The sequence below is a fragment of the Helicoverpa armigera genome, chromosome 22 (genome assembly GCF_030705265.1).
Source record: "Helicoverpa armigera isolate CAAS_96S chromosome 22, ASM3070526v1, whole genome shotgun sequence".
Lineage (NCBI taxonomy): Eukaryota > Metazoa > Arthropoda > Insecta > Lepidoptera > Noctuidae > Helicoverpa > Helicoverpa armigera.
In genome coordinates this window covers 5,448,781-5,474,357 of record NC_087141.1, presented here as the reverse complement: position 1 = coordinate 5,474,357, position 25,577 = coordinate 5,448,781, and the positions used below count along the sequence as shown (strand labels likewise).

Here is a 25,577-nt window from a genome sequence, read left to right as displayed (position 1 = left end):
CCACCAGCAAATAAATCCAACTATAAAACTGAAATAAAACAAACAAACAGTGTTATAACATTTATAATGTTATACAAATAGAAGAAATTCTTGTAGAAATAAACAAACTCAATGCAACGTAATAATAAATCGTAGTTACAAAAAAAATACACAAAATGTACAAAAAAAAACTTACGTTACACGTGAGGAAATACATATTAACCGTCAGTTGCACAAAGGTACTTTAAAATTAAAGCTTCATTAAATCTATTGCTATCACTTATTATCTTGTTGACAAAGAAAGAGACAGCAATAGATATAAAGAAGCTTTAATTTTAATGGACCTTTGTGCAACAGACGGATAGAATGTTCTTCTTCATTCAATGTGGATATCCGTTGTAACCGAACTTTACCATTTTAATTGTAAAAATATTAATTTACTTCATTATTTTCATCACGGACTTAAATATTGTTATTTCATATTAAGAATCTCTTCCGGTCTAGGTACCATTATAACGTAAACTAGGACAATAGTTCGTTTTAGCCTATAAAAAAAAATAAGCCGGTTAAAAAAGTAATATTTGTCATTTTAATAAAATTGTCCTAAGCGACATTATTAGTTTGTGTTTCGTGAATCAAAACAACACAAACGTTATCCCAAAATGTTTTAAGAGATGCAACACACGCTATCTCGTTCTCCCAAACAGTATGTTGCTAGAAAAAAAAAACATCCCAATTGAGGACGTCCTCCTTTTTGGAAAGGCGGTTGAAAATTATAGACGGCATCAAAAATAATCTACCACATTGAATAAAGAACACAAAACATCTAACACTAAATGAAATGCAAAATATTAAAAGTTATTTGCAATAACAAAATAAACCAAAATGTATGAGATGAAAACGAAACAGTTACTCGTCAAAAAACATGAGCAAAACTAAACAAAGCATCTTCGTGACAAAGTCAGAAAAAATTATAGGTTAAAATTATGAAAAAATATATTTTGTCATTTTTACGTGAAAACATTTCAGCAGTATTTTAGCTGCTACTTACGTTATGAAGCAAAACAGCAAAGTTCATATAAATAAAAAAATTTAAGAGCTTTTTAAAAAGAGAAAAAAATCTCTTTAAAAAAAATGTTGCCACGTAAAAATGCATGACAATTAAAATGCGCAAATACATTTTACCTAGTACATTTTGCCTAGATTATAAAAATGAATCGCGAGCCGTAACTCTTTCCTCACGATTTATTTAAATATCCAATTGCAACGGCAATGCATTAAAACTCATTACGTTTAAATCGACTAAGACACACGCACAATTATACAACCTTATTTACAATTCTTTATAACCAGAAAAACATACTTGGACCATAGACAGCTTAAAACCTCCTTGTCTGCGACTAACCACTTGGTGATTACAGACTGCAAAACTTTTCCGTAACAACTATTTAAACTAACTTAGGAACTTCAAAATATATCTAAGAAGACACTGCATAAAGTAGTGGAAGTCACAGACTACCGGACAAAATGGTCGAAATCTCATAAAAAGTAGAATATAACAGCAAACTTTCTTGATATAAAGATAATTTTTAAATTACATGTAACACTGGCGTCTTTGTATGTTTCTTTAAGACTGACTTCTTTCATGAACCATTCGAACTAATCAGTGCCTGCACAAATCATAAGCAACGAATTTTTATGTCTTAATAAAACGCCCTACATTAAATTAATTCGATTAGAGCCGCAGAGGCAGTCACAAAATAGTATCGATACTATTTAAACTTTAAATTGTCAGGCAGTAAGCATTACTTCAAACTTTTTCACCATTAAGAAGCATCTTTGGGCCAGCCATTTTTAAACTTCAATGTTTCAAAAAAGGAAATCGGCCATTTTATCTGGTTGGAAAAAGTCTGCTTCATACGTTCCAAGTAAGTAAGGCTGGTTATTTAAACAATTTGACTCAGCTCTCGTCCTCACACTATTTACAAAGTATTGAGATCAAATTCACAACTACCCACAAGTTATATACCACTCTATACTCGATGCTACGGACCGATCTATACTTCTTGTACTGGGTCTAAGAGTTTTTGTATATCGAAGAAAGGTAGGAGGAATTATCCTAATCATAACTTCGCAGTCAATACTAAATATCTGTTTCATAGACAACATTGACTTAGCTACCTTCCTCTTTCATCATGCTCAACCAGCATAAACCTCATGTAAAATCGGTAACCATAAACAACACGAAACGTTTGAATTTTCAAACGTGGAACCAAACGCCTTTTTCAAACGCGAAAACCGTTACCAATATGGCGACGGTGCGTTTCTGCATCGTTGCCCTTTAAAGCGGTCCTCGGCACCAAAATTGGGGGCCCAGGGTAGGTTTCTACCCCTGTTCGGTCGTGTGGCCCCCTTGCCTACGAAGTTAGGGGGGTACACTCGGTTGTTGACGCAGACCCCGGGGCGGCAGCCATTCCTAGGGGTGGTGGGGTGACTGCCCGGTAAGGGGGGCGATGAAAACCTGTCCCAAGGATCTGGCATCATGCAGTTACCGCATGTCCAAGCATAATCACCTGAAATAAATATTTTATCGATTATATCTTATGTCTGTGATAATAATTTGAAAAACATGTGGTATTAAAAATACAAAATTCATGAATAATATTTATTTATACATCACTATTATCGTTTGGCCAAAGTTTGGAAGAATACTTTTGCATTTTCGTTCGACCTAACCTTAGTTTTTACGTACACTTTAATACAATCACAAAATACTATTTCATAATATTAAAAAGTTTTTCATATTTTTTTTTTGTAAATTTTAAAACATTATAACGCTATATAGGCAAAGTTACATTGTTTAATATAATGTGTCAATATTTCATTGCTTGTGAGAGCGCAGTAAATTGCTTCGTAAATCCGAACGTCACATTTATTAAACATTGTAGATGTTATTAGGATCAATGAAAGTTGAGAAAAAAATACATTCCTTACGTGAGTTCACTAAATATCGCAGAGAACAATGAAAATTAAACTTCATTAGGTATTCATAACTAAATAAAAATAATTGGTGAATATTCCATTTCGTTAAATATATCGATAATCTCATATATTCCTCTCTCGATAAGCGAAAACTACAACATTAATAAATAAGTAATTTACAGTCAAATATATGTATGACAAATTAACCACTAATAGTACAATATACTAATAAATAATTAGTTTTACAAATATCATTATAACATCTAAAATATTCGTAATAATAATAATTGAATTATTATCATAAGTAAGAACTTAAATTATTATAATTTCATATAATAATCGTCATAAGGCCAATTATAGTGATAACAGATATTTAAGATGCTAAAAAGCAAACTCGACTAAAAATACGTACTATTTCAAGTCACTATTCGTTAATTCAATTTTAGAACACATCTATTTCTCTAAACATCAATAAATGTTGCCATTATACGATATTCTAAATTCAAAATTATATGTTTTTTTTTACAACAACGTTATGAAGAGTATGGTTGCAAATAGGCCGTATTTCTAGTCGCGTACCAACATTGGATAGAAAAACATTGTCACATCACATGCATAGTTTAATATAAATATTAAAATTAAATTGTATTATAACTAACAGACGCCACACAATATATTATAACTACAGCCACATAATATAACAACAGTACCGACAAGCATTCACGCAGACATATTTATTTAACAATTTTATATTTAAAAAATATTATAAGCGCTACAAGATTGACGAAGGTGATTGTCTTAAATTGTTCATGACAGGATATTTTGAGAACTTACTAAAAAGCTTGAAACACACTTTCTTTTAATATACAAAAGTCATTTGGACACTAATTTTAAATGACTTTAAAATCGCTTATCACAGCGAATCGACCTACAAAATGTATTTAGCGATTTTATTTATACACACCCCTGTCCTTTGGAAGTTTTCAATCGTGTCGTTACAAATTCGAACTAACATTTTTATATTCACAATATATCAGTCGCATTTCAATAATAAAAGCGAAATGGTCTTACAAGGGCAGTACGACAACTTCACTTACGCTTTTTTGAACATGCCATTAGGAAATCTTGTTCCCTCATCGCAATTTTAGCGTAGAAACTTATAACTTATAACATATATAAATTATATGGGAAAGTTTATATACAAAGTAATGCTCACACATCTGGACTCCTTTCTAAATCGCGCTCATACAATCACATTCCTAATCTTGTCACACTTATCGTAAACAATTATTGGGTGCCATCTCTTCACCAAAGCTTAAATTTACAACATTTTTATTTAATAGCATATTGTTATTTATAATTCCCAAACATTTCTTTGAGAACAGCACCCTACTTACACTTGTTCAGTTTTAAATATTAACTTTTAACATGTTTTAAATTTCGTCAAACACTAGACTTGGTGAACCCGATAGTACATCACTTAGAGATACGCTTTATTTAGGCACAATTCACATTGGGAAACTAGTTCTAGCATTCTAGACCTACGTTCCGTGTTCAGTGAGGAATATCCAACTTAAATGACTTAAGAAATGCAATTATAAGAACTTAGCACTAATAAATTGCTAAATAATTAAGATATTACTAAAGTTTAACCGTCATAGCCATATAATAAACTTATTTAAAAAATATTAATAATAATTCCCTAAAATTGGAGGTGCTCAAACACTAACCCAAAAGTACTGCTTCCTACAAAAATAATTGAATTATTGATCCTATCACCACCTGTTCATTTTCATGTCACGTCATTCAAGAGACACTAATTCTGTTCATTTATTCGATAACCAATCGGACCTAAAATCCGAGCACCTCAAGTGTATACTAACCTATAGGAACATACTTATGAAAAACCTATCTAACACAATAATTACCTAGACAATCTTCACAAAAAAAAAATACTTACAGACGTTCATTTAACCCATATAAAATGCAATTGCTTCAGAACTTTCATAATTAGGTTCACACTTGGATAAGTCATAAGATTTAAACAAGTATACGAAACAATTTCATACACATAAATCATGCAACTGGTTCTTAGCTTTATAACAGTCAGACTTTTGTCAGATACAAACTCCTTTACACTTAGATCTTTCGTCTTACTTTTTTAATGTTGACTACGTATCTTTAGACGAAACATTTCAGCTCAAAGTTGTAAAATTCCACCCGAACACACATAGTCACATACATACATATATTGCAAGTTAAATAATAAGCTTGTAAAATTAACACACTTTTTAATACTGAAAATAATATGTTTATCCCCACTGAACTCGAGTACTTATCAAGAGTCTACAGTTACCTACGTAATACAATATACAGTCACTAGCCTAGGAAGGGACGAGGCCATGTGATGGGTATCGGGACGGTTTATCTATCTCTCTCTTTCTTAATACATACTTTATACACCTTTTTACAATTTACGTTTGACTAGATTTTTTTAATTCTTTTTAATTATTTTTGATAATGTTTAAATAGCTTTATTATCAGCTAAATAACAGTTATTAAGTTATTTTGAACCCAGGCTTTTTCAGGATTATACCCTTTTTTTCTTGGTCATAAAATGGCAACACTAAATCATAGCTAATAGCGTAGAACAAAGCTCAGTGGGTCGAAATGTAGAATTCAATCTATAAAATAATGACCAAAAAGTATCAAGACTGTTACCAAAAAAATATATTATCCATCTACTTTAAAAACACAAGTCTATCATTTTACTTTTAATTCAATTTCAAACCAGCCTCCTTACAAAAACCTCATTTATTATTAACACGTTGTCCGGACACCCATCACATATAGAATAGGAACGTAGTCGATACGGGAACAACACTGGTAAACTCCGAACTATTGAACTTACTGATCACCGCTGCATATTGTCAATGTAATTCCGCCATAATGAACGCATATTATTATTATATTTATAGCTGGTGTTAGGTTTTGGTGTAAGGGCGTTTTCCTGGCAAAGGAACTGGTAACATTTCAGCTCAATCAGTTCGATATGTACTTTAAAATTGAGCTTGCAAAAATTTTATTTTACACACCAAGTAACATAAAAACTATTTAAAATAAAGAATTAAACACAAACTGTAAATCAATTGCTACTCTTCGGCAAACATGCACAAACATTGACAGAGATGTGAAATAACGATGTTCAAAAGCCATTTAATTAACCCAACTAATCGGGAGTCAACTGTGTCAAATTGGGTGAAGTTAACAGTTTCTGTTCTCATTGAAAGAAAGCAAATAATAGCCATTTCAGATAAATTATAGATTTCAGATAGATATGATCGTCGACGTAAAGATAACATATCTTATTGTAATAAAAGAAAACTAAAACACCATCCAATTGCCAGACGAACGCTATTCTTACAACCAAAACACAACCTTATCACAACAAACTAAAAAAAAAACATTAAACATTTAAAACAAATGTCTCAAACAGCATTAACACAATTTAAAGATGGCGATTGCATATGGCCGCCGGACGCGCTAGACCGATGCGTAGAGTTAGTCGGTCAGCGGAGCCCGGGCTGCAGGCCGGGGCAACGCTAGAAAGACGAACAAACATTAGATCAAATATACGAAACTTCAGTAAATTATTTTAATCAGCTGCTATTGGTAAAAGCTCGATAAAATAATCGAAATTAAATCGAATAAAAATCGTTATTGAATCGACTAAAATTCGGTCGATAAAATTCGATTTATCGATATTTGCAAAATTATAAAGCGCTTATAACCGCTAAGCTCTCATGTTTATGAGTTTATTTGGTGAAAGCAAAAGCTCAATGTACATATTCTGTCAAAAATAAGCGTTCATTACGTCAGAAGCCTTCCGATTACGTATCAAACTAACATCAATGTGTTTATATAACTTAATATTTTGTACTTATCTAGTGCAATAATGTGTAAATACAAAGCTTAGTAACTAAACGCCAACTTTAACGGCAAATGTGTATCACATTAAAAAGCGACAATCTGGAATGGTAGAAAGAGTTGCAGGTAACATGTTTATGTATTTAATTTTCTTGAATTTTCATAATGATATTCCTTGTGAAAATAAGTGCAATAAATAAAGATATTTGGGCAGTATTTAGTTGTAATAAAAGCACTACATATAAATACGCATATTTAAAGCAAGGCTCAAACTACTGCATTTGTTAACATCGCTTTTTAACGCAATCCACAATTCCCGCAGCGGTAACTTATATAGAGATCAACAGCCTAAAATATAACAATACAGTGCTTAAACAATATTATCATCTAGTTAAAAACAAATTAATATTAACAGCATAAGATCTAGATACAAGCGCGTACCGGGTCAATGATCACATACTTTATAGTGAACTAGTGAAAATGTTTGTATTTATACAAACGACTAGCTACAACGCTGTTTAACAGACAATAATATATTTATTTCTATTGAGCACATTATATGTTTTCATAAGCCGATAAGTTGGTGATGTTGTTCACACAAATATTTGATATAAATAAAATATACTGGGAGAAGCTTGTAAGCTTTGCACAATTTTTGCGCAACACTGCGCATTTTTTGCGCAATGCTTTGCGCAAGCACGGGTCAACAAAGCAGGCTTTTTAAGCTTATCATCATAGAGTTGCTGCAAATTATTTTCCACTACATGTATGACTATACAAATAATGCACACATGACGTTTAAATTAAGCCAGCACATTTTTCTACATTTGTATTTGTCTGCATACAACATCCGGCTAGCCACTCATTAGTTGAATACGACTATTTTACTATAAAAATATACCTGCTACTACAGAACTGAATTTGTGTGAACAACATTACGAAGATAAAATTAATAAATTGACATTTGCACAACTTATGTTATATTAAATGATTTCGTTCATAGTGTCAGACATCTAGTACATACATATTCTGTTGCAGTTCAGATTAACAATATTCGATAGCTTACAACTAAAAATAATTTATAGATACAAAAAGCAAACCTTTTTGTAATAATATCTACATACGAAATGGCACAAAATAAGTTACTAATTTTAAACAAGGCGGCGAATTAAAATATTACAAAGCTTTAACGCAAAATTACTTGAAACATATTTTCGTGTAAAATCGAAAGCCGAATCTATTGACGCAGAATAAGAAACATATACATAATTTTCGTGTTTAATCGAAAGCCGAATCTATTGTAGAATTAAGTACAAATACTAATATAATACATAAGTCCTTTATTATTTTCATGTCTAAACATTCTCTATTGGTAAACGTTGAGTGCTTCACTATGAGACGTCTAGAATCTAGAAAGATCTAGAAAATACTAGAATTCAATAACAGGATTTTTGTGCTGAGACAGGGTCCCTCAGTTTTATAGTATAACTTTCAGATTAGTTTTATAAATATTAATTTTATATCTTGTGTTGAGCCGGAAATAAGATGAGAAGTGAATGAAATGTAGAAATATTAAAATAGAAATTGGAGTTTAATTCATAATAATGTTTTGAAAATAAATTGTTAAAAGATTATTTTTCGAAACAAAAGATTTAATCACAACAAATCAAATGGACAGTACTGGACAGGTTAATCTTTCTCAACCCAACACGAAGTAATTTTTATTATCCAAAATTTCAATTTTAAAATATTATTTAACATCGCCTCAGTCGTGGCCAGAGCATAAACAACGAGAAAAGATTTTTTAGTCTGGCAACAAAATCTGTTCCCGTTACTGGCAACACCGTCAAACGTTACCATACTTCATAGGAGTCTTTTCTATCTTAGATTAGATATAAGAAGCTTAGGATTTCAACAATGGAGGGGGAACTAAGCGCAAATTAATATTTGAACCACACTTACATAAGAACTTGTTGTGGGAATTTTTGAGAACACTTTTACGAACTAATTATCAATTTTCTTACAATTAAAACTTACGACGAAATAGGTGGGACGAAGTACTATTTAATTTTGACAAACAGAACATCACATAATAGACCTATCTTTGCTAATCTGAAGTTAGCTATTTCGCTGCTAGGTAAAACTTTTTGAAAAGAAAATATCTTCGAAAATCAGCCAACTTCAGACTAGCTAAGCCACACCAACCGTAGTGTGATCATCACTTAAATTGATATATACGCAAATAAAAATCACTTTTAGGAAAACGCAGTCGAATTTGAAACAAAAAAAAAACACTAAACACTATTCTAAAATCCGCAATATACAACAGCATCCCCACTCCTCAAAAACTCCCACAAACACTTAAATATAACACCAACACTATATTACACTACTAAAATGAAAAGTCTCTCCGTCTATATCCTTGTATCGGTTAGACGGAACTTCTTACAGTAAAGCCCTTTTCAAAATGGGCGGTGATGGCTCATATAAGAGGGCTGGTTGAAGTAGTCGCGGCGAAGGTAACGGTTGGACAGGCCGCCGTACATTCCGTAGTTGGTCGTGTAATCTTGCCGGCTGTGCAGCATGTCGAGTTGGTCGAGACTGTGGTGGCGTTGTGGGATGTGGTGGACTGAGGCTATCCGAGGCAGCGTGCACAGGCGATTTAAAATGTATATTTGGAGTACACACACTTTTAGTATTTATTCCGTTCCAAAAATAACATAGAATTACACGAGAACATAATTTGATGACATAGTCTTACTTACCTTCCATTAAAAATTAAAACAACAATAAAATACACATATTAAAAAAAACCTATTTCGGACCAGATTCGTTGAATATGCAAAAATATTAGTCAATATTTTAAGAAAAAGTGAAGAAACCACATATCGATACTACTCCTACTCGATTATCGATAAGTACTTACTCACCTCTATTATGGTGGAATCCCGCCGCCCATCCCGCATAGTACGCAGCTTTCTGCTTACCATGCTCTTCAGCCACCTGGAACCATCAGAAATCATCATTAGACATTTGAAACATAGTACATAAGCGTTAAAAATGCAACATAATACCATTCATATCCACAAAGACAAAAATATTTCAAAAATTACACAGTGGCCAGCACGGAATGGTTCGTATTTACGAGACCATTTTTCTCACTTTTTTAAGGTACTATTTAATACTGGCCATTGCGTCATCCATTCAACATTCTCTTGACACCGAAAAGTAAATAAAACACCTCCCTCAAAAACACCAATAAAATCTACCATAAGAAGCATCTAGTAGAAAAACAGCACAACCGAAACAAAGTAGCAAGACCACATTTAAAAATAGAACAGAAAAAGAAAAAAAAATGAGCAATGAGAAAATGACGTAATTGGCACTTGGAGCTACCCGGCCAGAGACACAAGGTTGTCTTTCTAGAACCTCCACAGAAGAACGACCACGGAGTAAGGAAAGTTGAGCGGAGATGCCATAAGGAAGGTAGCCACATCAAGTAATATACGTCCGTAGGCGTGATCAAAACTATCAACTAGAACCAACAAGATTTTCGGTTTTCTTTTCAAATCAAGACCAATTTATACGTCTTGATTAGTGATTTTATTTTGATAAAAATGGGCGGGTTTCAAAGAAGGGCAGAGCTTGTAACGTTTGTCGACACCCGAACAGTCGCGTTTTGTCGCGCTACTTTCTTATTATGACATCTCCGCTAGTGACTTTGTTCTCCGTGGTTTAAGTCCAGAAGTACTACACGGGCAAATTAACTTGACACCTGGCTCGAACGACGTCATCGTAAAGTTCAGTTGACGGGCAAACATGTCATTAATTTCATGTCCTTTGAGGACAAAATATTACTATTTCTAATAGGTATATAAACTATTGGTATTATGGACTTGTCGAATATTATTTTGCGAGGCAGGTGACAAGTAAAGTCAGCCATGTTGTACGCCCGTGTGTCTGCCGGGCAGCCTAGCTCGCACCATTGTGTCACTGTGCAGTCGCAGGCGGCTGTGAGCGCGGACGGTGCCCGAGCGGCGCAGTACGGCGTCGCTGCTCGTGGGCTGTACACAGACAACACAATTTAGACCCCACCCCGCCAATAGCGCCCGACTCCTTTGCTTTATGTAGGGTTGCCAACAGTAATAAAGCGTGAATTTATGGTAGGTATATTTCAAAAATAAGCCCTTATGTATTTTTTTGGCAATGAAAAAAATAGGCTGTAGTATAAGATATTGTAAAATGGCTTAAAAGGGCAAAAAATTTTGCTTATGCGAAAACTAGCCAGATTCTGTCTATATGATATTTGGGAGACAGAGCGTTTTCATGTTTTTTTTTCCATTATTCAGTTTATTTAAAAAAATACAATTTTCGACCTAAAAAATGTTGGCAACCCTATTCTGAAACAGTACGATGAGGTGTGAGAAGATTAGTTTTCTGTACTAATAGTAATTTCGACGCTAAGCATTGAAGTCAAGAGATGTCATTTATGGTAGCAAGCTCCAGGCCTATACTGACCTTTTTTGTGCATTATTATAATTTTTGGGCACTAGCTTTTTGACAGCACTTATTTTATGGATTATTTTTTGTTAAAAAGCTTCAAGATACAACTTGCTTAGGCTGAAGCATAGATACGGTTGTGCTTTTTGTTTTTAGTATCTTAATAGATACTTACTTTAACTTCACGCTTCGTAAACTATAATGACATGAAGTCTCGACTAACCAGGTTTAAAGTTCTCAAGAAGAAATCGCATAGAATGTCTAATAGTCTTCTAATAGAGAGAAACAAACTCGACCAAACAATTTAGTCGATTTGAAAGTTCACAACACCGAGCAACGAAATTTAACACACCCCTAGCAATCTCACTCTTAGCAATCGAATACTTCAATCACTTTTACAAAATGTTACTGAAGTGTTTCGATAGATGGCGCTACATACCTTAACGCTGAGTGGCTCAGTGCCTCCCTCTGGTATTACATTGTTTAACGCTGCTATCGCCTCCTGCGCTTCCTCACGTTTGTCGAATCTGAAAATAAATTGACGGATATCTGTACATCATTTTAGTGGTATGAAATTATCGACTCGTCGAGTTTTAGGTGAAGCGGGAAAGTGCTCAGAGACCTACAAAAAACAAAAACAGTTATCTTTTCAAAAACAACCGATAGGTTTCAATAACAAAATTGACGCAAAAGTTGCCGACTCCTGGACCCTTTTGTCGAGTTTTTTTTTTGTCTTGATGGAGGCACTTACTGAGCTCTAAATGGCATCTGTGCGGATACCCAGCCACGGTGGTTATTCTGTCTAAGAACATGTTATATTACCAGTGGTCGGAATAGGTAGAGCTATTTTGGCTACTTGCGACATGAGGACATAACATGGATATGCCAAATATTTCCCGGAATCCCGGGAATTCTTGGAATTAAAAAAACATTGTTCAAGTAGTTTTTATAGGAATAAGTAGAAGTATTTTTGTTATTTGCTACATGCGGACATAACATAGATATGCCAAATATTTCCAAAAATTCCGGGAATTATCGAAATTAAAAAAAAAACAACTAAGTACTTTCTTTTGTCAGTGCTTAATTAGAACATTATATTTAAATGGATAATCCACTTTTATTAGTTTACTATAGTAAATAGGAGACATGGAATATAAATAAAATGCGATGATCGAGTTAGATATATTATTTAATTTTCAAAACAGTTGACATTACTGGTTGGTCTGTCTACAACGATATATAAATATACTTAACTAAAGTAGTAAGTAGCAAATAAATTACAAAAATATGCATAAAGAACTTTGTACTATATCATTCGTAAAAATGTAATTATGACATTTTCAGCATTAATAACGCCGTCGTATTGAAAACATTGATAGAGAGTAGGTATTTTCACGACTCGCAGTGACGTGAAGCCGTTTCCTTATGTTAATCTTTAACGATTAGTAACAAAACTTTACGATACACTTTCTATTCCTAGAAGCTCTTGACATGCTCGTAAATGAAAGACTTCACGCTACTGCGCGTGATGAAAATAATTAACTATTTTTTTATTAATTTAATCTTTTTATTAAATTATTCTAAACCGGTAGACGATGATGTTTCATCGTCTACCAATTCTTCGCTGAAAAACCCATCACCATCTACGGAATTGAAATAAATGACCATCAGTTTTTCTATATTATCCATTTTTAATGTATTTCTTTTTACATCCATAATCCATTTATATATGGAAAATGAACGTTCGACATCTGTTGAGGTCATTGGAGCAAATTTGCATTTCAATAAAATTTGGTCATCTGTTTCATTTCTTACAATTTTTTCACTCCATTCTCGTAATATATCTATATCCGGATTTCTTTCTATAACTTTTTCAATTTTATTTTTAATATTTTCTGATGCACACTCATTTATACAAGTTCTGACTGTATCTAATATTAAAAATGAATCACTTAGCGTCAAGTGGTGCTTTTGTAATTCTTTTAAAGCAAACGGTATAACTGAAAAATATTCATCTATATATTGTAACTCGTTTTGTATGTTTTCTTTTTGTAATATGTTTTCGCGTTTCGGATAGCTATTGCATCAGAGCTGCATAAATGAGACAAAACATCTTTTATTGCATCAAAATGTTTTGCGTAGTATGATGCTGCCTCCAACCAAGTACCCCACCTTGTAATAATTGGTTGTGGAGGTAGTGGTAAGTCAGGGTATTTTCTTTTAAAAATGCGAACACGGCTTGGCGCTTTTAGAAATATTTTTTACATTTGATATCAAAATATCCACATCATTATATTCCATTCGAATTTGCTCAGAAACACGATGAAGTGCGTGAGCAAAACATGTTACATGTTTTAATTGTGGTAAATAGCATTTCAATTTTTGCCCTGCAGATATCATATATGCTACACTATCAGTACATAGTATTAAAATATTATCAACTTTTTCTTCAAACGAGTTTTGCCATAGATTTTCAAGACACTGTATTACAAAGTTGGCAATGGTTTGTCCATTAACCACCTCTAACATCTTGCAGGCAATTAAATATGGCCGATTTGAGATATTCTCATGCAATGGTTTTATCAAAAAATGTACAATATTTCTACCTAAAAAATCTGTTGTCTCGTCTAATGATATCCACAATTTTTCAGTTTGATTTTTTTCATAAATTGTTTTGATTTTGTTAGTAAAACTTTATCTAAATATACTTTTCGTAACAGCGACTCATCGGGTACTTTACGACTAGTACAAGTACCACAACAAACAGTACAGATATATTTCTGAAAAAACTCCTTGAATGCTGGATTTTTCATCTGCGACCAGGGAATATTGCACAGAACCAGAAACTTGATCAGGTCGGAATAAAATTCCTCCGGAGGCCGTTTAAACGTTCCCTTGTGCACGGCTCCTTCGACATGTCTATTGATGTTACATTTTTCGCCGTTATATGGCTCTCGCACTTCGAGCAATATATTGAACGACTAGCGTGGTCGTATAACAGCTCTGGATATTCGGATATCCACTTTTGTACTGTTTCTTCCTTGATATTTGGCATTTTTGGCTTTTCTTGTCTATCGCCCTAAAACAATAGTAAACAGTTAAAATCTTTCCAATAAATAGTCGAAATAAAAACGGTGTGAAAAATTCACGAAAAATTGTTCCACACACAGTTGCACAATTGCACAGTAAGTATGAGATACATAATTCAAATGCATTTTGTTAGCCGATTAAGACAATCAGATAGAACACTGTCAAGCTCATGTCCGAAAATATTTAGGTAAGAGCAGTCAATAGCCAATGAAAATGGTTATTGTGGGAAAACGCGGTACTTGAAGGGTGTGCGAGGGGAGGACTTAGTCCACCTTGTATTGTAATTGACTTAGCTTTTAACACAAGATTATATTAGAAAAAAGCGGTCAGGTGCGTGTCGGATCACCTACAAGGTGTAGGGTAGCGGAAGAGCACAATTTACGTAAACAAGTTCCCTGCTACTCAGGTCACTAACGAAAAATTCCACTTCAAACTTTTGTATATCAAAATTGGCTGTGACAAAGAGACGGACAAGGCAAAACTATAAAGCTTCCTTTGGAACTTCGGAAGCCTGAAAAATATGTATTTAGCAGAGGACAATTACTTTACTTTTCACTAAATGTCCTTTGTAGATATTATAAAAATAAAAAACACTTACCCAAATGTGGTAGGTAAATCAAATAAACAGTTTCAAATGTATCCAGTCCGCAAAAAACAAATCAAAATTCGTAAATCCAAGCCAAAGTATTCGTGTTAGTAAGATTCCAGAAACCAGTTAACAAGCCAACGTCAAATAAAATAAGGAACACAATAAATCACACGTGCGCACTCTACAAGCCGAAACAAAAGAGTGAGTGAAGCCCGCTGTACCTGTATTTGTATAAGTGAGACAGCTAATACTTTAGACGTTTTAAGATAGAAAGAGACAAAAAATAAGCGACGAAAACAGCGCTTACGACGGGTTGGCAACATGGAGCATAAACATATAATAATAAAAGAGAGATAAATTGGTTTGTTCTTGATGTATCGATAACTTAGTGTAGCAGGAGCTGGTCAGGAAAACTCGTAGACTGATTTGACAATTGTGTATTACATTAATTACAATAAATACGAAATAACAAAATGCGGCGTCACCGCCGTGGTAAAATGAGAAGCGCCGTCTCGCTCGCAGCGGCGCAGGCGAGCGCTCGTGCCCGCCGATCCCGCGCCCCTCCCGCTGCCCGCGTAAACCCGGCGCTAGCACTCCCCTCGCGCTCCCCCTCAGCCGTCGCGTACCTCCAGCCGGTGGCAGCGATATTATCTTTTTCTATTCTGTATTGTGTAGGCATTTAATATTTCCTTGTGCAGTAAAGTATATTTAGTATCGTTTCTAACAGTTTTACTTAACCCTTAAATTGGCAAATCAATTTATTACAAAAATTTAATTATTTTTTGTTATTTCCTGGTTTATTACGATGACAGATGACTGAAAAAAATCGAAAAAAAAATCTACCTATTACAGTTTTCGCGAAAACCTATGTACTCCGGGGAGTACGTTGCCAACTACAGTGGTTCTTCTGTTCGTACTACGTGGAGTACGTTGCCAAAATATTAATAAAACACATTTTAGTAAAATCTTCACTTTATTAATCATAATTCTTATCAAACTACATAATATGCATTTATTGCGTGTGAGATTAGCGGAAGCAATTTCTTTTGTTACTTTCTCCTACCATAAAACACAAGAGCACATTGCATTTCACGCAAAAAACTTTAGTTCTTCTATCTTTGCAAAACCTACAGCGTGATTGCTTATCTGCTATTTCTGGAAAATGTCCGACAGCATTTTCTGACACTGTCCACCGGCCGTTCAGCTGTAGGTTTCTGAATTATTTCTCCTTCACCTACCCAAATTCCACCATGTACCGGACCCCTTTCAAGAGCCGACGTCTTGAAAGGGGTGGGGTGCAAAGATATAAGCATATCTGCTAAATCAGGTCGTTTCAGGTTCAAGCACTGCTGAAAAAAAAAAGAATTGCTGTATGACATACAATTCACAACACAACTGAAGTCATTTTACATAAAAACCAACAAACAAAGGCTAGTTTGCATTTCTAAGTAATAGGCAATGTACTCCGTGTATACCAAAGTTTATGTTGTGGACTTCACTACGTACTTGGCAACGGTATTCAGGGAGTACATACACAGTTATGAACTTATAAAATTGCGATTACATTATTTACACACAAAATTACGAATGATTGATATTATTTATAATGTTCCTATGCAATTTAAAGCCAAATAACCACAAGTCCCATCCAAAAAAATGTAGAAAAACACAAAAATCTTACCCGTGACCCGGATACACCAGACCGCTTCGAAGACATTTTGAATTTGACAGCTATTTTTCAATGGAACCACATTCAAATATTTTTTCTACCAAAATATACAATAATGACAAGCCAAAAAGAACAAAAAATTGAATTTTTTTAAAGATTGGTACTACATTCGATTTAAAAAAAGTTAATGTCTTTTGTGGAGTACACTGCCAATTTAAGGGTTAATTAATTCATATTTCACGAAGCTACCTCTAACAACGTTCCAGGCTCCCTGTGTGTGTTTATAAGTAAGTATATACTGTTTGGGTGCTCACCTACTACCTGCTCATAACTGCCCACTTACCCATATTAACTCACTTAAATCAATCGACAATTTCAAAATCCCGGGATTTCAGAGGCATGTCCATGTTAATATCAATGTTTGCGGTCATTCACCCCAAATAGCTCTACCTATTCCGACCACTGTATATTACACAAGCATTTACGTAGACACAAGAGCACTATCTATTCCCTCGCTCTGAAATCCGGACCGGAGAGAGAACAAGCGCAAATCCGACATTTACTTGCTCTCCGATGCACGAGTATATTAATCACTTAAAGAAACTCTATCGGGTCTATAAAAGATACTACTACTTCATACCTCACAAAAGCGACTCCACGCGGCGTCCCATTACTCTTGTCCCTCAGTATATGCTTCTGCACTATCCTGCCGTATTTGCCGAATATGGTCTCCAGCTGGTCTTCAGTGATGGCGCGCGGTAAGTTCGTCACGTACAGATTCGTGTCCTTTATGTCGTCCCCTGAAGGGCGCGCGTATGATACCTGAAAGCAGAGTCAAAGGTTTTTATTTCATATAGACCTATTACATTTTCTTGCGAAACGTCAATAGCAAGGTTCACGGATCCTATTAGGGGTCTTATGGAAAACAACTGGTAAGAAACCAGAGTATAGTAGTATAGCTCTCAAGATTCATACATTATTTTGACTTTTTTCAGCTCCATATACAAGGATGTGCTAGATGCAATATATACTCGCATGTGGTACAGGTAGAAAACGGTTTCTTGGGATTTCTAGACATAGATAAGGTAATACTTTACAGCCATCATTGATAAAAAAATTATCTACCACTTAAAAAGTTTTGAGTTGCTTAAATGGATTGCAGAAGGTTTCTTCACAAAATTAATAGACGCGTTCTACAAAGTAAATGCCAAGATAAGAAAGTATATAAAGGACCTACCTTTAACCGTTTATTTCTGAGCTGGTATCCGTTGAAGGTGTCGATCGCCCGCGCCGCGTCCTCTTCTCGCGTGAAGTTCACGAAGCCGAAGCCATAGCTGTAGCCAGTCTGGAACCAACATTACTCAGTTCTCAGTACGCAGTCAGTAACTTAAAAAAAAGGATCAAGACAGTGCTGTGGAAAATTTAGGTAATTCTTATTTGATGGCTGCTGAGTTTTCCCCATTTACTCCATAACACAACTTTCTAATTTTCTGGATATACTACCTCCTGTCCAGATAGGTTTTTTTATAATTATAGCGATCGCATTAAAATACCTAATTGAGCGGCATAATTTAAGTTTCTGAAAAGACCGATAATTCGCTAGCAAAACGAAGACAAACCTTGAAATCCTTCATAACCCGACAACTCTCGATAGGTCCTATGGTCATGAACATCGCGTACAAGTCCTTCTCGGTCATGGTCTGCGGCAGGTAGTTGACGATGAGGTTGGTCTTGCACGAGTCCCCACCGGCGGCGGAGACTCCGCCCCCTTCGGACATGCTGCCCCAGCAGCGCGCGCCTGCGCCTGCCCTCCCCCGGTACTGTTGTTGGATTTGCTGGAATATAGAAACCTGGATCTGATATAGACTGTTCTTTCATTTTGGACTTGCATTGTTCTGTTGAATATTCCATTGAAATTGTGTAAAAGACCGGAAGATCCGGATAGACTTGAAGCCGACCCCGACATAGTTGGGAAAAAAGGCTCGGAGGAGGATGATGATGAACATGTGTAAAGATAAGGATCGCAAAATAAGGTGATGAAATGCGTAGGAGGTCTGATCAAAAATGGCTTTCATGAAGCTTGGAACTAAGTAGTACCTACGTCAGTACAATATTCTTTAGAAGAACTAGAGGAAAAGTGTATTAAAGAAAGTATCAATCAAATAAGTAAGTAGACAAAATAAATAAATAAGGCTAAGCAATTGGCTACATTTAGGATTCCAGAGTCCTTCAAGGCGTCCGTAATTTGCCAAGGCTCAAGAAAATCAATTGAAGGACCGGTACAAAAATAACCACTTATCTGTAATCAGGTCGATCTATCTACATTCCTACAAGGTTACAGAAAGCCAACCTTTGACCTATAGTGACCACTTTGCACGCATAGTGTTTACGTACCTACGTATCTTTTTGGAAAATCGGTAAGTAATTTGCTGAAGCTCGGACAAATTTTGTTGTAACTACGAAATAATCCAAACTAGTTTCCATCCAGCTTCAGACGCGTGAAATTAGATACATCCCCACGGGAACTCGATGCTGTTATGATATTTTGGGCAACCTCGATTGACCTAATATTCCATTATGTATAATATTGCTATCTATTGTCTATTCAAGGCTTTGCGGAGTAACAGCTGAACGAAAAGGGGTAGAACATAATCCATATTGGGAATATTTCCTCTATTAACTGAATGTCCAATTCATTGTGTCTCAGTTGAAAAATCTTTAATAAATCTCAAAGAACCTAATTAACTAGATCCAGCATATTAACCTAATTATGGTGGAAAACAATAAAGGAGTCTAATAATACGTAGGGTTACATAAACGTACATAGAGATCTGACCGACTTAGTTCGGTGCAACTCGAAAACCGTTGGGCAGACACACCGTAAATCTTATCGCACGAACGGAGCCAAGAATTAGTTATAAAATGCGCAATCCTAGAAGTACCAACTGAAATTCCATTACCAAGTACGTTGAAGAAAAATACTTAAAAGTTTCGAAAAGTTTTGAGTTATGAAGGTCAGTTCTCAGCTGTAACATTGCAGACCGAAATTTTTGGAAATGGCTTTTTATCTTTTTGATTTCATTTGGAAAATCCTGATAATAAGTTTTCTTAATTTTTTGTTAAACTTTTGAATTTCAATATTGTTTTATTATTTACTTTTTTGACACGCGGCACTCATAAAATTAAACAATATTTTACTATACTTATTAATTAAAATCCTACAAAAACCTAATACGCTCATTTAATTATATCTTATATCAGTATCGTAAAACAGCGAGACGGATAATCTACATAAAATCAATTAAAATAATGAAAATAAAGGACTTTGCTTAATCATGCCCGACGCAAAAGAACCATTACAACTTGTAACCGCAATAATGGCGACAGATGCTCTTGTTTCTAAACACTCATTGATATTATTTATTAAACTTTGTCATATGGTTGTGAAGTAGACTCCAGTTTTTTGGTAATTTTATTTAAAGCTCTGATAGAAGTATCAAAGACTTCATTAACATTTTAATAGGGCACATCCTAACTTTTCCTTGGGCGAATATTTGCGTATCGTGCTTGGTTGAAAACTACACAATCCATAAGTCAAACAAAGCGCGAGGTCTCCAAAATCGCGGGAATGCGTGAGAAATCTCTATAAACGGGAGTACCCAGAGGAAAACTGTAGAGACAGTCGATAAAATCCGACATTGACCTCTCTCGGGCGAAAGCTTTTCAAGATTAGAATTTCCAAAGGATTATAAAAGGCCGTCATTCTAAAAGCCCTCACAGGCAATTCAAAAGGATTACGTTCAGACGTTTGTCTGTCATATCCTACAAAAGTATAGTCTTGCCAAATGCAAACTAAGCTTTTTATCATAGGACGAGCAGCTTTTCTTTCAGTAATAATGTCGAGTAATACATTCGGAAAGCTTGGAGCTATTTCATCATGAAGTCCACGTTTGTTATAAGCTCGGTTTTTATAAGGAGGCGTTTTCACGCGACATGTGCCGAAGACGCGGCTCGCTAGTGTCGCGCGTAAACGTAAAAAAATACATGTCTATATCGGATCGAAATCTGTATGCGTTACAATATTTATTAAGACATTGTAAACTTATTTGAACATAAAGCGTAGGGCAAACCCACCGAATATGGGGGCGGCAAAATATGCTAGCTTGAGATCACTTTAAAAGATAGTATAACCATAGAAAACAAAAGGATTTGTCACGTACAGCCTCCTTAAAATGGTAAAAGCTTTTGGAAAAATGGTAATAAACATACAAACAAATGACCTTTCAACCCAAACAAAACAAATGACCCCAAACGCCTATCTCCTAATTTTCGCCAAAGCCTCGGTTCTTTTATTGTACAATATGAATGGCACATCGTACAAGATACATATTCATCAGGGCCGGGCTGTGTCAATTTAGAACAAACAAGAGCCGGTAAACTTCACAATCAAACGAAAAAAAACCGGGCAATACAAGCGGCCGTGACCTAAAAACCTGTATACGGTACCTACCACTAGATTAACTCACTCGATTTACACCTGATATAAAACAAACTATGTTACATTAAAGTAACACATTCCAGCCTAAAATGTGATTTAAGAGCAGGCGAGAAGCTGTAATCTCGAAGTGAAAATCTTTTAGAATTCATGACTTCCAAAGATTCATTGCTAGTTTTCTGAAGTAAACTTTCCAAGGCAGTTACACACTCCCCCACCGTCTAAGTTCTTCGTGCAAAGTTAAAGATCGTGTGCATAGCCGACTAGATGGGATCACAATTCAGGGCCAGTGTGTGAATAAGTAGCGTAAGTCATTATTAACGCCGTTATTAAAAATGCGACCTCTGAAGTTCTCCCTTGGAGGTCTAATTAAAGGAGTTGGTATTAGGGGGGACATATTTCATGGGTTTAGAAGGGCATATAATAGCAGCATTTTTACTCAGACGCATTTTATTTTGTTTCAAAGAACGTTTATACGTTATGGACACAAATAATAAACGGTGAGGACTTATACAGTTGCCTCTGGCTATTGTAAACTGGCAATGAGTCAAACCTCTGTTCAGTCAAGACTATCAACCGACAGGCCAAATAAATAATTATTACAGCTACTTTTTAACGAGAAAATATTCTGAGAACTGTTTGCCTTTAACTTCCAAGCTATTATTTCCTCGAATTTCCCCCATTTATTAAAAGGAACTAGGTAGTTAACAATCCGTCAATCAAAACAGTGTATGTACCGAATGCTGTTGCGAGCGCTATTGTTTTTTTATTTTTATTATTCTTTATCAAAAATCTTCCAATCATTTTTACAATTTAACCAAAAGGGAAATTGCCTTAATAATCACTTGTTTGACAGATCAATTTCCTGCGTTACCAGCTAATTTTAACGTATAAACCCTTGGCCGACTTTCCCCTATCCTATTTCTAAGACCGACAAAATAGACTTGCATCGTAGCTCGGAATTCGCGAACTGCACTATCAGATCGTGGTACGAAACGAATATGATAAAAGGCCCCGCAATCGATGACATATTCAACTGCAATGGTTACTCTAAGATGTAGGTTAAACATGCTTCGGGGTCACGCGGGATAAATAGAATAGATACTACTCTACGTGACCTCTTGGCATTCTGGCATGTTTTGTTCCAAAGAACTACAGGCCGGAGTGTAAAACCTATTTTTTCAAGCCCTCGCGAAACTATGGGACGCTCGTGCCAAAAGAATTATATTTATTGGCTTAACGTAAACTGTCGCAATGGTAATTTAATATGAATAAAACACAGGCGAAAATAGGTTAGTAGGTTGAGGTATTTCGCTTGTAAAACTAATCTTTCTACCTAGATTTGTGGAACCTAGAAAAAATCTTTTTTAAAGTCCGTCTTTACAATTTGAAGCCAAATAGAGGCTTTATGCAAAAGGAGGCGCTACTTTGGGAACTCTAGGGTTCCTCGAGTTTAGCGTACAAAATTCTGTGTTGCCAATCAATTAAAAAAAAAAATTCTATTGTCCCAAACAACCGCAGGCACCCTACATCTCGCACTGGCGTTCTGTCTACAAGCATGCTGGCAAGTTTCCAATGTAAAATGGAACTTGCCTCTTTACTAAAGCGTTAGTTACAGAGCTCATTAATAATGGCCTGTTGGAGTGTCATTAGGTATGGCTTTTTTAATGCGGATTTCGTACACAGCAAAGTAGGCCTGGCGCGCGAAAATTAAATTCGTTAGGGCGCGACCCCGATATAATCTCATAAAAGAAACAATACTATTAGCCTGGGCTGGGCTGTATGCTAATATTCAAGCTCAGATATAGCCCGATTTGTAATGTAAGCAAGGGCTTAGGTAGCCAAAGGCCGTACTATACTTTTACTTTTGGATCACCTTTTTAAACTACTCGAGTTCTTTTTACGTGTCTTTTTTGGCTGCTCAGCATGAAGTCTTAGGTTCAATATTCGTTATGATTATTTTTCAAGGCTGATTCTATCAATATTTATTCTGATACCGCCTGCAATCAGAAAAGGTATGTGGACAGGCTAGATTCGAAAAATTTATCATGTTATATTATAAGAATAAAATCTGCCTTCAAAGAATCTTTCAAGAACTCTAAATAAAATGGGGTAAAACATATTTTTCCTTGTATTGGATCAAATTACATAATGATTTGTTTTATTCTATGAATCAACTGCCAAAATATTTGATGGATCTGTGCTTTTATTGTCTGAAACTGTGGCAGCCTATTGTGACTTTCCTAAAGGAATTGGCATATTATGATAACTATGAATTTCATGGAAGAAAACTTAGATAAGTAGATAGGTCAGATTTGAGTATAGTTTCTGGATGCTCTTACAAATACCTAATGTTTTTTTTTTTTTAGAATATCACCCAGTAAGAATGGCTACTATAAAGATGAAATAAAATGACTAATTGTAGATAGAATTGAAAATAAGTAAGCCAGTCTAATGGTGAATTCAATTGTCTACAAGTTTAAGGTTTTTCTTATAGGAAATACTTCACTTTTTTGGGTTAAATGAGTGAATGTAGGTGTAAGAGGGGGGATATATACTATGTAGGAGACTCGAAAAGTATAAAATTAAATGTACTTACATGAAAAATAGGGAAGGCAACAGATTATTATACAATCAAGCCAATAATCTACCAGTAAATCACAAGAACAAGACAGAAAAATATTAAAATTGAAATAAAGTTAGATAATGAAAAAATCTCAACAGTTGCACTTCAAATAAATAACAAAAACTGGTACTTTTCAAATATTAAGCCAACTAGATTAACTCACTAATCTATATGGCATAAATTCTAAAAATAATAATTTAGAAAGAGTACCTGATTACCTATTTTTGAACTAATGAGATCTGCATAGACAGATAAATAGTAAAACTATCAATTTTACTTTTAATTCTCACTAGCCAGAAAACTTATTTTTGAATCAAAGTTTGTTGAAAGTTTGAAACATGAATGCTAAGAAAAACTTATTGTTTTATCATGATTGTATATTTTATGATGCATTAATAACATATTCAAATTGGCAATATTTGTTTTAAAGACAAAAAAATACATTGAAAATTACAATTATATTGTTTGTATGAAATTAATCCATACCATAAACCTTATGCATCAGACCTCATTCTAATTAGCATAAATTGGACTAATTCAGTGCATAAGAAATGTGTCATTTTAATACCAGTCTAATAGGAAAAAAAAACATGAAAATGTAATAATATTTTTTTCTCTTTTAAATAAGCATGTCCATACAGATATAAGGTGATTATGATATCAAAAGTACTTACATTTTCCAGTGAATTGAAACTCCTGTCCCAACTACTGACAGGGGTTCCTCCGAACAAATACCCCGGATATCTTTCACACATTTATTACACTTATAACACACCGTTTTCAATAAATATAATATAACACTAACTTCTATTTATATATTGAGCAATTACTTTTATAACAACATTTTATTTATAACTACTATGTTACTTTATTTTTAATTAAAACTATTATTTGGTTATAGAATCTAATGAGTCTGCTTTCTATACCTGAAATTAAAAAAATATATTGTTATTCTGTGGTCACTTTGTGGGCATAAATTCAAGTGTTGAGGTACATAAGGATATTGACCCCACAGGAAAAGGTCAAAATGCTCAATATAAAGTCAATGACACTAAAAACGCGGGAAAGTACTCAGATCAATTTTGAATACCAATATTACACTTTTAATATTTTTTGGAAATGCATTCGATAAATGACACTTATGCAGTGTTTTCCAACACACAAGATTATTTTTGACAATATTTTCACAAGGTACGAAACATTTTTTCAAATTGATTTATTTTTGGTAAACAAATTATATTGATTGCATTAATTAGGGAATCCTTACAAAGAATAAACCACGAGTCAAACTTGATAAAAAAACGGAATTGACATCAGTACAGAGGTCTTGGACTGGTTAAGCTATTATTAGTTTCATCTTATATATTTGTAAATATTAGAAGATACGGATAGCGGATTTAGGGAAAAGAAAATATCATTATTTACTTGACCATTTTTGACAGCGTGGTAAGAATCCTATAAGTATTATTAACCGACAATTGAGGGAAAATTATATAGTCGTTACTTACGTTTCAGACCAGACAAGTGTTAATTTCTTATTTCTCTTGAATTTTAGTATCTTTTTAGATTTTTTCTGCAAATTATTAACAATAATCGTGACAAACGCAGATCTGAATTCTGAAACTAAATCCAACTCATTCGTTCGATCATTCACTTACTTCATTCGGTCGGTTTGGAAATGGTTGCCATATCGCATAAAATAATAAATACTAAAGAACTG

The 25,577-nt window shown here is 34.4% G+C and overlaps 1 protein-coding gene and 1 long non-coding RNA gene across 9 annotated transcripts; both read right to left on the bottom strand.

Annotated features, from left to right (window-relative positions):
• Window positions 1–47: 47 nt before the first annotated feature.
• Window positions 48–25,516, bottom strand: LOC110380736 (sex-lethal homolog). Of its 8 annotated transcripts, XM_064040366.1 has the most exons (10): window positions 25,366–25,516; window positions 24,532–24,783; window positions 18,356–18,586; window positions 17,974–18,081; window positions 17,377–17,558; window positions 11,828–11,915; window positions 10,872–10,952; window positions 9,819–9,891; window positions 9,338–9,523; window positions 6,371–6,563 (listed from the first exon to the last, which is right to left on the bottom strand). In XM_064040366.1, the coding sequence occupies exons 2-9, from the start codon at window positions 24,610–24,612 to the stop codon at window positions 9,351–9,353; spliced, it is 1,017 nt and encodes a 338-aa protein (XP_063896436.1). In that variant the 5' UTR covers window positions 24,613–24,783; window positions 25,366–25,516; the 3' UTR covers window positions 6,371–6,563; window positions 9,338–9,350. The 8 variants fall into 8 exon arrangements, with proteins under 8 accessions (XP_063896431.1, XP_063896432.1, XP_063896433.1 ...); XM_064040361.1 differs by lacking the exons at window positions 6,371–6,563; window positions 9,338–9,523 and adding an exon at window positions 48–2,552; XM_064040362.1 differs by lacking the exons at window positions 6,371–6,563; window positions 9,338–9,523 and adding an exon at window positions 48–2,552 and having other exon boundaries at window positions 18,356–18,571.
• On the bottom strand, window positions 16,022–17,353 carry LOC135118412 (uncharacterized). The gene is made up of 2 exons (XR_010277575.1): window positions 16,749–17,353; window positions 16,022–16,416 (listed from the first exon to the last, which is right to left on the bottom strand). It is a non-coding gene; the product is annotated as an uncharacterized LOC135118412 (long non-coding RNA).
• Window positions 25,517–25,577: the final 61 nt, after the last annotated feature.